Genomic DNA, 14,716 nt, shown 5'->3' on the forward strand with positions numbered 1-14,716 from the left:
AATTGTTTTCATAGCACGTTTGACTTAGGCAGATGAGGCTTATAGCAAATGTCAAATCATATATATCTGAGATAAATGTTCAATTAAGGAGTCAGACAACATTCCCAACAACAACAAAAAAATCCAACACATGCGAGTATGAGTGCCAACACATTTTGTCCCTCTGGCTTGCCGTCTGTTGCTACAGTGATTATGACGCTCGACGGGCTTCTACACATTAGCCGATTAGCTGACCTGGTGGATATTTAGCGAGTGAATACATGTAACTGTATTAAAACTCACCCGTGAGAGTGATAACCTGCAGCCATGTCATCTGTTTTAGATGCTCTCTGGGAAGACAGAGACGTACGGTTCGACATAACAGCACAGTGAGTTAACGGCGAATTTAGTTAGGAATCAATTCACAAGAGTAGGGGCTAATTAGCTCAGCTACGCTATATAGTCTGATGCTAACGACTGGCTGTGAGCTTTTCCTAATGACTGTCGTCGGGAAAAACGTATTACAGGTGGTTGCTATGATAACAGTATCATTGTCTTGGCGCAGTGTGGCCCAAACCGTTTATATAAGGACACAAACTTATTTTAAAGATGATACACGAACAAATGTATATGTGTAAATCATAACAAACTTGTGCACAACTGTTTTTTTTACAGCCGTTTCTGTTACAATTTGTATTATGTTGGGTCTTTGAACGAACAATTTCCAAGACATATATATGTGTACATCACCTGTAATTATCTGAATAATGTTATTTACTGAAAACATACACACAATACGCAATACATTAGACCGAGCTAATTCATATATAGGTGTAACCGGATATCAAATTGTTCATAAAGGCATTGTAAATGTGAATTTGACCTCACACATTTCTTATATTTTTACTGTATTGAAAAATTAACTAGCTCCTTCACGTGGCTGAGAATGGTACTACAGATAAAAAGGCTGGCGTTACTTGCAAATCAAGACTTCAACAAAAGCCTTGTTGAAAGTGTTTTAAATTTCAGTTTGTGTATGTGGTATGGTTTTCAAAAGTAGATTGTCCAGAATCATAAATATGGGTCGTAAAATCATTAGAAGAGAGCAGAAGCAGCTGGGATTTACATATGAAACTGCCCTCAGGTTGGCGCTATAGAGCTGTTACATCACAAGATCATCTACAGATGAAATGCAACATCTATGTTGACTTCTTGAACACCTTTCACACTAAAACCATGTCCATTACTTGTATAATGTGTGTTTTTGTTTTATTTATGTCAATTGTGATTTATGCCAAGGATTATTTTTTATTTAATATTATTATACCTTTTTTTCATTAAACTAGTGTTGTGGCTGTGGCTAATCTTACTGATGAATGTATCATTGTGTTGCTGTTCACAGGCAGATGAAAACCCGCGCAGGAGAGGTGCTCATAGACTGTCTGGACTCCATAGAGGACACAAAAGGAAACAACGGAGACCGAGGTATATATCTGGGAGATCCGTGACGTCTTTGGATTTTGTGTTGTTGGTCAGTAAGAACTGATAATGTCTTTTTCTTGCAGGACGCCTATTAGTAACAAACCTGAGGATCATTTGGCACTCTCTGGCCCTGCCAAGAGTCAATTTGTGTGAGTAAACCTGTAGTGATAAATCTTTTTCTGGTTGTTGTTTTTTTGAGTCATGCTCAGCTGAATATTTCTGCCCTCTTTTGGAAATGCATAGCATCAAATCACTCAGTTAGTTTGTCAGAACAAGAAGTATTAATTATGAAAAATATAACCCATGTACTTTTATGTTATTTGTTTTCAGCGGTTGGTTACAACTCGGTCATTAACATCACAACAAGGACAGCTAACTCAGTAAGTAAACCTTTTTTATTTTGATATTTTATTGGGATATTATTGTTTCAAGCTCATACCTTTTTATACTTTATTTACTGATTTACTTGACATATTATAAGCAATTATTAAATGGAAAAGGTCACAATCATAAAAAGGTGACTTTTTTCAAGTTGTAGTGAATTAAACATGAATTTTACATGCAACTAAAAACTAATTAAAATTCTAATCCTCTTCTCCAGAAACTGAGAGGTCAAACTGAAGCACTCTACATCTTAACAAAGTCCAACAACACTCGATTTGAGTTCATTTTTACAAATGTGGTTCCAGGAAGTCCACGTCTCTTTACCTCCGTCATCGCTGTACACAGGTAAGGCGACGCTCGGAGGAATTTTCAGTTCTCTGATTGTATTTTTGAATAAATTGTATGACCTGCTCAGTGCCTTAATCTGTTTTTTGTTGCAGAGCCTATGAGACCTCTAAAATGTACAGGGACCTGAAGCTGCGCGCTGCTCTCATTCAAAATAAGCAGCTGAGACTTTTGCCTCGGGAGCAAGTGTATGATAAAATTAATGGAGTTTGGAATTTATCCAGTGATCAGGTACTGAGTTTTTTGTCATCTATACATACAAATTAAATCTACATTTACATGGTTTAACAAAAGGATCTTACTGTGTGTACTTTTCAATTGTCATTGTATTGGATTGTATTGTGAAGTAAGAAGTAATGCAGTCAGGCTGTTGTTAATTTAACGTCATAATTGGTAATAAGTAGTTTACACAACGAGAAACTTAATATTTCAATAATGCTGACACTGAGACCGTGGTTGTTTGTGCTTCTTTCAGGGTAATCTTGGGACCTTCTTTATTACAAATGTCCGTATTGTGTGGCATGCCAATATGAACGAGAGCTTCAATGTCAGCATTCCCTACCTCCAGATTGTAAGTACAAATCACAAAAATAAAAAGATCCAATCCTTAAAAGTTTACAAATATATTAGCCTTTACTACCTTGCTGCTTCCTTGTCAAATGGTACACGTGTTTTGAAACTGTCTTTACAAATTAGACAAAGAGAGATACTGTAATGGACTGTCTCTAAAATATGTGGCTACCATATCAAACGCATACACCATGTGTCACAACAGATGACAATAGGTGGAAGACTTTAAAACAGAAGTGGTCATCAGCTGCAACTAATCATCTTTCTGCTGCAGAAGGTTTTTAACAGTATATGTAATGTTTTTTCTTTCTTTCTCCCACAAAGTGGTCAATCAGAATACGAGACTCAAAGTTTGGCTTGGCTTTGGTGATAGAGAGTTCACGTCAGGTAATCCGTCATTAATCTCAGCTCATTGTAATATATGGCGTTTCCTTCTGATCTGTTCTTTCCTTTTGTGTAATATACAAACATGTTTGTTTTTGGCTTTAGAGCGGTGGCTATGTGCTTGGATTTAAGATTGACCCTGTGGATAAGCTCCAGGACGCCCTTAAGGAAATCAACTCATTGCATAAGGTGTACTCCGCTAACCCTGTCTTTGGAGTGGACTATGAAATGGAAGAAAAGGTAAGAATATTGTCATTGAGTGACCCTGAACACATCTTTATTACAACTGTAAACGAACCACATCATTAAAAGATGTGTCATTTAAACAACCGACTTCTTTCACCTCAAATTCCCATCAAACATCTTAAATGCTTCTTTGTGGCTGACTGATCTTGTTGTCATAACACTGTTTTGTCCTAACAATGATAACAGCCCCAACCCCTGGAGGAACTCACAGTGGAACAACCTCCGGATGATGTGGAAATTGAGCCTGATGAGCAGACTGATGCGTTCACTGTGAGTGTGGCTGTTGGCCTCCATGACTCTCCTCGGGGGAGTCAGAGGTTCAGTTTTCTGACTCTCAGAATAGCTTGTTGGCTAAAGCCCCTTAGCATCATGAAACAAACATGAATGTATGTGGTTGCCTAGTGCTCATGTTTGTGTGGAGTGGTGCTCATCAGTCAACAATAACCTGTTATCACAGACGGTGACTCCTCTTGTCTGTTTTGATTTAATGTGCTCATTGCTTTTTGTTTTTTCTGTCCTTGCTTTCAGGCCTACTTTGCTGATGGCAACAAGGTACGTTCTCACAACTAATAACTTATGTTTTATGATTACGTTTGTTTAAGAATGTGGGAAACTAACTTGTTTTTTTTGTTTTTGTTTTAAGCAACAAGACCGTGAACCAGTGTTCTGTGAGGAGCTGGGCCTGGCCGTTGAAAAACTAAAAGATGGCTTCACACTTAACGGTCTGTGGGAAGTCATGGGCTGAAACTATATAATAATGTTTATTTATAGCTTGTCTTTAAAGGATTCTTTGAATCTTAAGAAAATATTATATTGCATATGTGGAAGTTTTATTATATCATAATTAGTACAAAGTCTATTTTTTCCCCATCTGTATAATACAGTTTATATTATTGTACTTTTTTTTTTAAATAAATGGATTTAAAACAATATAGAAGAGTGTTTTAGCGATTCCAGTTGTACATTATGTCATACACATTTATTGTGTAGGTGGAAAGAACACAATGACCTCAACAAAGTGATAAAGTATTTAAAAAATGTTGGAGGACAGTGTCTCGTCCCACAGCAGCAGCAGCAGCAGCAGCAGCAGCAGCTGTTCACTGTCCCCGTCAACTGTTATTCCTCTGTGGATGTGCTGATACTGAATCACTCACTGAAGGGGAAACAGTCATCGCTATGAGTGAATTGTGACTCACAACACATGTAGTCGTCCCGAGAATACACATGATTGTACGTGAAATACCAGTCATATCTGTTATCATGTTCAGTACACCGTACATTTTCCACTGTGTACGAATTTGTTATCAGACAGACATCAGTAAAAAACAATGAAAAGATCAGAGGTTATTTCTGTGTGGCTGTACAACAATGTTGTAACTGATCACCAGGACGACAAGGCTGTGACAGCTGTGTGAGCTCTCCGATTTGGCCAACCAGAATTCTTCGCGGATGGGCTTGTTGGCTATATTTAGAGGGGCACAGTTATATTGAAGTGGCCTCAGAGCTGACTGCCTATAGTTCTCCGTCTGCACCAGTTGGGCCAGCTGATTGGAAACTGCCTCCGGTTCATCCACTTCCTGTCCGAAAAGAATGGATCCCCAAAGCTTGAGGGAAGATCTCCGTCTGTTCCAAAGTACTTTGTTACAAGATGGTCTCAAGGAGCTTCTGAATGAGAATAAGTTGATTGACTGTATACTGAAGGTTGGGGACAGAAGCATCCCCTGCCATCGGCTCATTCTGGCAGCATGTAGTCCTTATTTCCGGGAGCTTTACTTCTCTGAGGAAGGAAAGGAAGAGAACAAAATGGAGATTGTTCTGGAGAACCTGGACCCCAATATTATTGAGGTGATTGTGAATTACATGTACTCCGCTGAAATTGACATAAATGACGACAATGTGCAGGACATTTTGGCTGTTTCCAATCGCTTCCAGATCCCATCGGTGTTCACAGTCTGTGTGAACTTTCTGCAGAAGAAGTTGTCAATGAAAAACTGCCTTGCCATCTACAGGCTGGGACTGATGCTGAACTGCGCCAGATTGGCAATAGCAGCTCGGGATTACATTGCAGATCGGTTTGAGACCATAGCCAAGGATGAGGATTTCCTAGAGCTTGCTCCCCCTGAAATCTTTGCTATTATTGGAGCAGACTCCCTGAATGTAGAAAAGGAGGAGATGGTGTTTGAGGCTTTGATGAGATGGATCCAGAAAGACAAAGAGAAGCGCGTAAAATCCTTAGCAGAGGCTTTCAACTGCATCCGCTTCCGTCTGCTCCCAGAGAAGTACTTCAAGGAAAAGGTGGAGAAGGATGAACTCATCAAGGCCGATCCTGAGCTTCTCAAGATACTCAAAGTCATCAAGGAAGCCTTTGCGGGAAAGCTGCCCGAGAATAAAACGGGAAAAGAAAATGAGGAGGGAGAGGAGAGCAAGTTGCCCGGCTACCTGAATGACACCCGCAGATATGGCATGTATGCCAAAGACTTGCTGCTGATGATCAGTGACACTGCTGCTGTGGTTTACGACAGCCAGGAGAACGAATGTTTTCTGGCTGCAATAGCTGAGCAGGTCCCACGAAACCACGTCAGTCTGGCATCAAAGAAGAACTGTCTGTATGTGTTAGGGGGACTGTTTGTCGACGAGGAAGACAAAGAGAACCCGATGCAGTGTTACCTCTACCAGGTAGGAAAAAGCTGTTCAGATCAGAAATCAGAAAACTTTAAGCATGAACATTTTATGTTCAATAAGATGGATTTCCTTTTCTTGTTTTTACCAATATCTAAAAAATTCTGTGTGTGTCTCAGTTTGACAGTCTTACAGCTGAGTGGATTGCTCTGCCACCACTGCCCTCTCCCAGGTGTCTTTTCAGCATGGGGGAATTTGAAAATCTCATCTTTGCTGTAGCGGGAAAAGACTTACAGACCGATGAGTCACATGACACTGTGAATTGCTACGACACTGTGTAAGTTCAGCCCATCAACCATTTTGGATGTTGATTCAATGGATGCTGGTTGAAATTCACTCTCTGTCACTTTATCCACCGTTTTAGAAAAATGAAGTGGACTGAGACGAAAAAGTTGCCCCTGAAAATCCACGGCCACAGCGTGGTCTCTGAGAACGGACTGGTGTACAGTATCGGAGGCAAAACAGATGACAAGTAAGACAGTAATGCTAGGGCGTGACAAAATTACATTCAAAATGCAATTTCTACTCAAATGTTGACCCCTTTTTGAAATCATTTTGTCTCGCTGGTAAAGTAAATCCACCAACAAGATGTTCGCATACAACCACAAGAGGTCAGAGTGGAAGGAGCTGGCCTCCATGAAGACACCCAGATCCATGTTTGGAGCCGTTATCCACAAGGGGAGGATTATTGTTGCTGGAGGAGTCAATGAAGAAGGCATCACGGCTACATGTGAAGCCTATGACTTTGGAACCAACAAGTATGTGTTCCAGTGAAGGTTCTCAGTCCACAGATCATGGTTATCCTAAATGCTTCAAAGGTAGGCAACTGGACAAATCAAAAAGGCTTCATTTGACCTCAAGGACACACACAAGGGTTTAAAAACCTATACTCGCCACCAGTCAGTCAGAGCAGATGGAGCCATTTGGATGAGAAGCAAACTGTCCTCTAGAAGTCCTGGAATTTCCAGTTGCCTATCCTTAAAGCACATTGGATCGACAAGTATGAGCTTTAATTTGTACTTATAGTGTAAGACCTTCAACTAAAACTATTTATTTTGGATAAGTAGTTGTCATTATTGTTTTTTCTTCCTTGTTGTGACCTCTCTGGCAATGGCGATGGTATTGATGCAGATAGTTCACCCCACTTTAGTTTTTAATTTAGTTTTTTGACAGAAAACTTGCACATTCTTTTGCACTAATCTTTACTTTTACAGTGATGACTTTTCAGTCTTAAGACTTTCTTCAAGATCATAAACATTGTGACATTGGTCTGATCTTAAAATTTAGCTGACTTCTACTTTAATCTATCCCACAAACTTTATTAAATCCTTAATAAAGATAAAAAATTGAGGCACAGAAGCCAGAGGTAAGAGAGAAAAAACATGTAGAGAAGTTAATATGAGTGAATGCACCTTGTTGCAGGTGGTCGCCCTTCACAGAGTTTCCCCAGGAGAGAAGTTCAGTCAACCTGGTCAGCTGTGGAGGGCTGCTGCACGCTGTAGGAGGCTTCGCTATGGTGGAGAACGAGAACAAAGAGTGTGCCCCCAGTGAAATCATTGACATTTGGCAGTATGTTTTGATATTTTTTGCACTATGTACTCTATAATACATTTGGTGGACCTCTTAATCCATGATTTATGTCTCAATGTTTTAACTTCCTCACCAGGCATGAAGACGACAAGAAGCAGTGGACCGGTATGATCAGAGAGATGCGATATGCAGCTGGAGCCACCTGTGTGTCCATTCGTCTGAATACAGCCAGAATGCCCAAACTGTAACAACACTCCGTTTATTGTCCCAGATGAGAAATTAACTTTCACAGGCCTGTACAGATATGCCACATTTAGAACACATTACATCATTTAGGACATCACATGACATGTATATGGTTTTACTTTTTTTTGTTTGTTTGTTTAAGAGGTGATCAGGCGTTTTTCGTAGTGTTCTGTACCTGTGTCTGGAGGGAAAGATTGTGAAGTAAGAGGAGTGGGAAGGTGGCGTCTGGTGATATTGTTTCTGCAATGTGTGTGATGGCTCAGAGGTTTTGCTCTGGGAGGTTGGAAGTGGGGAGTCCTATTATTTTGGTGGCTATTGTGGTTGTGCGAGTGAGTTTGCTCCGGTTTTTGACACTAAACATATTGAAGAAGCATGCGGAACAGTAAAGCAGTATAGGCTGAATAATAATCTTGCTGTGTAAGATCAGAGTGGCTCAATGTTTGTCATTTTAATACATCAAATACCCGTTACCAATGCTAAGTTTTATTTAGAATAAAACTGTATCATTATTTAACTTGTTCAGTGACATCTAATTTTGAAATAACTTTTCCAATCTCACTTAAAATATAGCATTGCCATTAACTAAATTAAAGAAAATGACTTGCAGAGAAATAAAAACATGTATTTGATTTAATATCAAGTTTGTGTTCATTCGTTTTCCTTTCTAGTTCTGGTAAGTTCAGTAAGAGTTAATTTAAATTATACCATGAACATACAATTACAAATAATTTAAAAAATGCAACAAAACACTAATTCACTGCACTGGTGATATAATGTATAACAGTTTATTTTTTTTAAAGTAATTTAATACAAAAGGACATTGTACACCATGATACTTCACATGAATGAGGTAGATTCATGTCAATTTTAACCTCTGTGACAAAAAAGGAGCACTTGAATATTAGCCAACTGTATTATACTGACACACTGGTCTCAGTTCAGCCACCCTGACAAGATTTTTTTTTTGTTGTTTTTTTTAAAAACCAGGCTGAAAACTCACTTTTAAATGTAACATTTCTTTCGTTGTCCAATATATAATGCCTTCAATAAGAAAGCTATGTAAATATTTTCTTCTGTAGATAATTCTTCCATGCATCCTGTGTTGAAAGCTCCATGGAGTTCCATTCAAAGTGAGGGATCTGTAAAGAAAAACACACAATTCATTGCCGTTGTATACATTAAACTTGCATTTCTTCATTATCACCTTGACTTCCGTCATCTCACCTGAACAACACGATATCCCAGAATTTCAAGGTGTCTTTTCCTCATCAGGGTGGCACCTTTCATATGATGAGAGTTTTTACAGAAGCACCTTGAATCGAGAAAGTCCACAACAACTCTGAAAGACGAATAAAAAAGAAGCGTCACATACATTTGATTTCTTATTGGTTTAATTGTTCATTTTCAATATAAACTCAGGCTGTATTCTGTATAAGTTGCTACCGTTGAGCTCCCGCTGGAAGCTCATGTGTGACGTTTTCCAGTGAGCTCGTCTCCCATTGAACCTTCCCTTGTTCTGATATCTGCAGTGTGCTCAGATTACTGTAAGGCAGTGGCCGCAGGTGTTTGTCCAGTATGCATTCGAAGTCTTTATAGAAAGAAAAAGGGTCACATTACATTATTTTATAGTGCAGATATTCACTTCATTTTCCATCCATTTTCTTTTGTACATAATGGACATACAGTGAGACAGGAAATGAGCAATATGGACTCAAAAACACTGGGGGTGACACAGGGCTGGTGTGGAACTAATTAACCAAAAATATGAACAGCGTAAGGACATAACATAAAAACCCTACCTGTATACACTAAAATCAAACAATTATACTGTACATGTACACCAAAAATAGTGTCTAGATACCTTAGTGCACCCATTAGCGTTCCCCTTAAATTCAGACTCATCTATATGTTATATATTAACATTGACTTAATACATTGAAAGAAGCATGTAAGAGATATTCAATCTGTAACAGTTGAAATTACAGAATGGCCCTTTAAGACATGTGTTACCTGCAGACAGCAGAAGTGACGTCATCAGACGCTGCCATTCTCTTGTGAATGTGTTAATCCCTGCCATGGACTCATGAGCTCCGCTTGGGTTATTGACTTTTCTAATGTTTCATGTAGCATCTATTTTATTTACATATGATGTTGGAATAGCAGCCGTACAATCGGCTTTCATAAAAGGTTGGATTATAGCTTATGTTGAATGAATGGACAGATTGAGGAACCCCAGTACACGTGTGGCTATGAGTGTCTGACTAGCTTCTGTTAAATTCACTCAACCTTCTTGACGCGGACCCCATAAATTTTACAAATGCAAGAAGGTTTTTCCTTCAGGATTAAACACAAAAGTGATCAAATAAAATCAAAACAGTGTTTAAAATGATTGAAGAATACTCACCCGCTGTGTAAAAGTACGGAGTGACAACTGCAACTCGAACACAGTTGATGCCACCGAGAACTTCAGCCAGCATTTTGTGGATCTGCTGCTGCACAGGACTAACAGTGACATTGCCTGAAAAAGTATTTTAATCATATGAAGTGAACTGAACTTTCAAGTTTCTAACCCACAAAGACTGTCAGATAATCCTGATACCATTCTTTTGTATCTGCTGGCAGTAGAGGTCATGAAACCAAGGCACTTGGAACTCGGGACACCCCAGGCACACGGCACGATTGAGCTCCATGAGGCGCAGTCGAGTCCGCATGTTGAGGGAGTCGGGTAAAGCTGTAAAATATGATGTGAAGAAACATTAAGTGTGATAAGATTAATATCTTGCCACAGGTGCACAGATACAACTATTTCCCATATAATTTACACTCTCTGGACGCGTACTTTCTAACTGTGAGTCCAACTTTCTCAGAAAGTCTATGCTGAAGATTTCTCTGACCAGTTCTTCAGGAAAATAGTCAGCCACAGCCAAAGTGTATGCCAGCAGAACCAGCATGTGTGGGTCAAAGGATTCTACGTACACATGGAGAGATGGTGTCAGTGTGATCATTAAATTAGACAAATTAAAGTCCATAATGCAACTCATCACTTACTGATATGTGGAGTGAAGTGCTGAATACACACTTCATAGAACTCCTCCGATTGTGCAGGATCATAATTCAGGACAGTAAATGGAAGCAGGATGGTGTATGTTGCTGAATAGTGAATCTTGAAAAAAATGATAAAGGAAATGTACACCTAATTTATAATGAAATATTTGAAACTTAACACGCCATGATGTTTCTTAACGCACCTTGTCAATGTCTTTAATGGCCACATTGGCCATTCTGTCCATGAGAGGAGGGCAGAGGTGATTCATCCTGGTTAAAAAGAGAGCCACCTCCAGCACATTGGTCCCGTTAATTTGATCCATCATTCTCTGCAGTGTGACCATTGTCTCTTGGAGCAGCATTTCTTCAAACCACTCCCCTGTGACATACCTGAGCTCCTCGAGCACCAAGTCTATCCGGTCAGCTGTTTGTAGCCTCTCGTGGCCACATTGGTTGAGAGTCTGCAGCAGACGCACATACCTGCTGGGAGTGTTGTGACTGTAAGAGAGATCGTTCCGTATCCACTTGGCAACAGCAAAGGAAATGGTGTTGAGTTCATTCAGATTGCACTGCGTCACCACTGCCTCCACGCGGGACTTCACTCCCTCGTCGAGTTGTGGGCAGGGCAGCGTGGACAGAACGCGGATCAGCATGGTCACCTCAGAGGGAAAGACGCTGCGCTGCAAAAGTCTGCACAATAAAATCCAGTCAGTCAACATTGCATTCTACTGAATTAAAAAGGATCCTTGGCAAAAATGAACACTTACTTGACCAACATGTCTTTAAGTTTATTGAAGAGTTCAGGGTTCTGGTACTGCAGCAGGCAAAGGGTTCGTGTGATTCTGGCCACTTCCATTGGTTTATAGATATGAAGGTTCCTCTGAATTACTGAGGCAATTCTGGAAAATGATTTGGTAAGAAAAGATTTAAGTGTTTACTTTTTCAAAATCTGATATTCATCACTGGAATTTTGGGGTGATTACATAAAATGCAGGTTTATGAAATGTTCAAATATATGCTGTAGTGGGAAAACTGTAGATGTGAACATCTGCAATTACACACCAGATGATGAAGACTGTACAACAGAACCTGTAAATGGTTCCATTTCCAAGCTCAAAGGTAAACTTTCAACTTTCTTTTTTTTGGCATTGGTGTAGTGCAATCTCCTGATACTTTTCAGCTGATTAGTATTGTTGGTTACAAAAATCAAGCCACCACAACGTAAGTGGTTATATCCTCTACACCAGACGAGCGGAATTTTATTTGGTTGATAGCCAGGTCTTAGGAAATACACAAATAACTGGTTCCAGATAAGGTACAGGCTCTGAAGTGGACTTTTAACTGCCTTTATAGAAAAGGGCTAATACACTGAAATGCAATGCACCAACATGGCTTGATGAATGAAGTAACTTCAGGTGCAATGTGACTGCAGTGGAACTCACTTGTTCAGTAAGCTCAAGTTCCTGCTCTGAATCTCTTCTAATGCTTCTGCTACAGCAACGGCCTGCTGTGCACTCAGCTCATCTGCCAACAAGAAGGCCGTGTTCTCCAACCTAAAAGGGATTAAACCACAAAAAAAAAAAACTGGTTAGACTCATGGACTTCTGATAGAGGCGGAATATCCACAAATTTCCACTAATAATGATACAAACCCCTCTCTCATCTCTGGACTGGCCATGGGAGCCAACGCAACAAACAGTTTAGGGAAGGAGAGTGAATCAGTGGTTGAATCAATGAGTTCAATCAATCTCTGCTTCGCAGCCAGCCTGAAGTCACAATTGTTGAACTGCAAGGACTGATACAGCCCCAAGATGATGCCAATATTCTCTGCATCCATCCTGGGAACATTGCATAGGAGGATCTGGTTGCACTTCTCCAGCAGAGGCCTGTGGACATACTTGATGTTGCGCATGAACTGCACCACTCTCCGAGGGTTGTTGTAACGTAAGTGATCCATGGTGTCCAGAAGATTGTCAGCTCTTCTAATAAAGGCATCTCGGAGCCGGGAAGACGCCAGGGACGATGTACTTATCATGAATGTAGTTAAGATCCTACGAAATCAATGCCACAGTGTAAAAACACAATTTGAGATGCTTAAATCTGATCATATTTTTCTAATGACCAACCTGGCATCATCAATGGACGACAGCTTCTTATCCACAATGTTGGTGATGTGGCCCATGAGGGGGCTGTGTTGAAGTTGGTGATCAGTGAGACAAATTGCGAACTTGGAAAGGGACCTCATTGGAAATCTACAGAAATACACATTTAGATCTCATTACTATCAAATTGGTTGATCTATATGTCAAATAAAACAACTACTGTGATGGTGATCATTAAACTAGAAAAGCACTACAAATACTGACCAGTTACCATGTTGGGTCAGACATTATTAGATAACGTTTTCACCAAAATAATTACTTGATTAACGGAAAATAAACAGTTGAGATATTCATTCCATGGAATCCAATATGAAATAACAAAAACATAAGAGGAAAGGTTACCTGTCTATTCTTAACCATGCTTCTGAAACCAGCTGTTGGATGAGAGAATCATGTGGATCCACATACAATCTACAAAAGACAATAAAGCAAACTGTCATTTCAACTTTATAAGTCACATTATCTCAAGTTCATAATGTCTGCAATTTAACATACCTGAGGAAGATGTACAAGATGTCCACCAACATAAAATCCTCCATTAGAGCAATTTTGTTCTCAGCCAAAACCCGCAGGGTCAAGAACTGAGGGTGGCTCTTGATGAGCTCCACTGTCCTGAGCAGCTGAGGTTTCTCCCTCTGAAACTGCCACAGCATCCCCACAGCACAGCTGACATGGTTCACTGTCAGCTTGGCCTTGTTCTTGCCCACCACATCAAACAACTGGCCTTCAGCCGAGCAAACCTGTAGCTGCTCCAGAACCTGATCTCTGCACACTGTCCCACCATGAAGAAGCCTACGAAGGCAAGAATTCACACACCGGAGCCGAAACATAATCACAGACCTGGACTAAGATGATATATGAACTGTGGCTTTCATTGCACCAACACAGTGTCCTTTATCCTCCTCAATGTCAACCTGACAAGCAGATTCAGCCTACTGATTTCACACCCAGCAATATTCACTCTGAAGGTGCTAGATGTAAGATTCTCCTTTAGGGACATCTATCAAGTAAAAAAACACAACACAAAAACAAATAATTGTGGTTCATACTTTCTTACTTTATATTTATTATACGACAGTAATAAAACAAATACCAGACATGACAGTGAAGGTACCTGACTCAGGTTCAGGGGACTTCATCTCTATTTGAGTGTTGTGAAGAAGCAGCTCTCACAGATTCCCTGTATCTCCTCTGCTGTAACTATCTGTTATTGGGCTCAGTTTATGTAAGCGAGGCATTTCACGTGGGTAAAGAAACGGTCACATAAAATGACTGAAGCGACCGGACTGCCGCTGTTCATCAATTTTTAGCAAAATATTTGCAGGTTATAATGATTCAAACATGTATTATCCAACAACAAATACAACGCTGCCACTAAAATGGCTAATTCAAAGTCAAAATTGCTCAGCATGGGTGCTAAAATGTTTCACTTCCGTAGCCAAAGTATAAGAAAACATTTTACACCCTGCGTTTGTCCTTCAGGCAGCAGCTCGTTTAACCGCGTTAACATAGCGCAAAAATGTTGGTTTAATTGCGGTGAGAAACGTCTGTGTCGATCCTGTAAATGTTAATATACAATCAACTCATGTCTATATGATTTTTTTTAATACAATTCAGGGATGTATAAGACGCAGCCTGAGGGAAAAGTTGTACCCGACAGGTGA

At 39.9% G+C, this 14,716-nt stretch overlaps 3 protein-coding genes across 3 annotated transcripts; 2 read left to right on the forward strand and 1 right to left on the reverse strand.

The window, feature by feature from the left end:
* The first annotated feature begins 199 nt into the window (after nucleotides 1–199).
* On the forward strand, nucleotides 200–4,311 carry bbs5 (Bardet-Biedl syndrome 5). Its single transcript, XM_058615451.1, has 12 exons — nucleotides 200–368; nucleotides 1,382–1,464; nucleotides 1,545–1,610; nucleotides 1,792–1,841; nucleotides 2,063–2,190; nucleotides 2,286–2,421; nucleotides 2,666–2,761; nucleotides 3,085–3,147; nucleotides 3,250–3,384; nucleotides 3,577–3,660; nucleotides 3,919–3,942; nucleotides 4,034–4,311. Exons 1-12 carry the CDS (start codon nucleotides 307–309, stop codon nucleotides 4,133–4,135), a joined length of 1,029 nt encoding a protein of 342 aa, XP_058471434.1. The 5' UTR covers nucleotides 200–306; the 3' UTR covers nucleotides 4,136–4,311.
* A 138-nt stretch (nucleotides 4,312–4,449) lies between these two features.
* klhl41a (kelch-like family member 41a) lies at nucleotides 4,450–8,485 on the forward strand. Its single transcript, XM_058615437.1, has 6 exons — nucleotides 4,450–6,066; nucleotides 6,189–6,346; nucleotides 6,434–6,541; nucleotides 6,642–6,827; nucleotides 7,492–7,638; nucleotides 7,736–8,485. The coding sequence occupies exons 1-6, from the start codon at nucleotides 4,981–4,983 to the stop codon at nucleotides 7,845–7,847; spliced, it is 1,797 nt and encodes a 598-aa protein (XP_058471420.1). The 5' UTR covers nucleotides 4,450–4,980; the 3' UTR covers nucleotides 7,848–8,485.
* A 118-nt stretch (nucleotides 8,486–8,603) lies between these two features.
* On the reverse strand, nucleotides 8,604–14,693 carry fastkd1 (FAST kinase domains 1). Its single transcript, XM_058615411.1, has 15 exons — nucleotides 14,167–14,693; nucleotides 13,548–14,052; nucleotides 13,395–13,463; nucleotides 13,017–13,142; nucleotides 12,543–12,941; nucleotides 12,333–12,443; nucleotides 11,658–11,789; nucleotides 11,094–11,580; nucleotides 10,894–11,008; nucleotides 10,685–10,813; nucleotides 10,445–10,576; nucleotides 10,250–10,363; nucleotides 9,289–9,433; nucleotides 9,070–9,184; nucleotides 8,604–8,984 (listed from the first exon to the last, which is right to left on the reverse strand). Exons 2-15 carry the CDS (start codon nucleotides 13,880–13,882, stop codon nucleotides 8,901–8,903), a joined length of 2,493 nt encoding a protein of 830 aa, XP_058471394.1. The 5' UTR covers nucleotides 13,883–14,052; nucleotides 14,167–14,693; the 3' UTR covers nucleotides 8,604–8,900.
* Between the last annotated feature and the right edge of the window lie 23 nt (nucleotides 14,694–14,716).

Source organism: Solea solea, chromosome 2, assembly GCF_958295425.1.
Source record: "Solea solea chromosome 2, fSolSol10.1, whole genome shotgun sequence".
In the NCBI taxonomy this organism is placed as follows: Eukaryota; Metazoa; Chordata; class Actinopteri; order Pleuronectiformes; family Soleidae; genus Solea; species Solea solea.

What these genes read in the sequence shown, in the direction of transcription:
- fastkd1 (XM_058615411.1), bottom strand. Translation starts at nt 13,882, where the DNA reads ATGTTTCGGCTCCGGTGTGTGAATTCTTGCCTTCGTAGGCTTCTTCAT. An exon ending in AACTTGAGCTTACTGAACAA is followed by an intron (nt 11,790 to 12,332) that starts GTGAGTTCCACT and finishes ATCATTTTCCAG; the next exon opens with AATTGCCTCAGTAATTCAGA. An exon ending in GCACTTCACTCCACATATCA is followed by an intron (nt 10,814 to 10,893) that starts GTAAGTGATGAG and finishes ATGTGTACGTAG; the next exon opens with AATCCTTTGACCCACACATG.
- bbs5 (XM_058615451.1), top strand. Translation starts at nt 307, where the DNA reads ATGTCATCTGTTTTAGATGCTCTCTGGGAAGACAGAGACGTACGGTTC. An exon ending in CCTGCCAAGAGTCAATTTGT is followed by an intron (nt 1,611 to 1,791) that starts GTGAGTAAACCT and finishes ATTTGTTTTCAG; the next exon opens with CGGTTGGTTACAACTCGGTC. An exon ending in AGCAGACTGATGCGTTCACT is followed by an intron (nt 3,661 to 3,918) that starts GTGAGTGTGGCT and finishes CCTTGCTTTCAG; the next exon opens with GCCTACTTTGCTGATGGCAA.
- klhl41a (XM_058615437.1), top strand. Translation starts at nt 4,981, where the DNA reads ATGGATCCCCAAAGCTTGAGGGAAGATCTCCGTCTGTTCCAAAGTACT. An exon ending in TGCAGTGTTACCTCTACCAG is followed by an intron (nt 6,067 to 6,188) that starts GTAGGAAAAAGC and finishes TGTGTGTCTCAG; the next exon opens with TTTGACAGTCTTACAGCTGA. An exon ending in GGAGGCAAAACAGATGACAA is followed by an intron (nt 6,542 to 6,641) that starts GTAAGACAGTAA and finishes TCGCTGGTAAAG; the next exon opens with TAAATCCACCAACAAGATGT.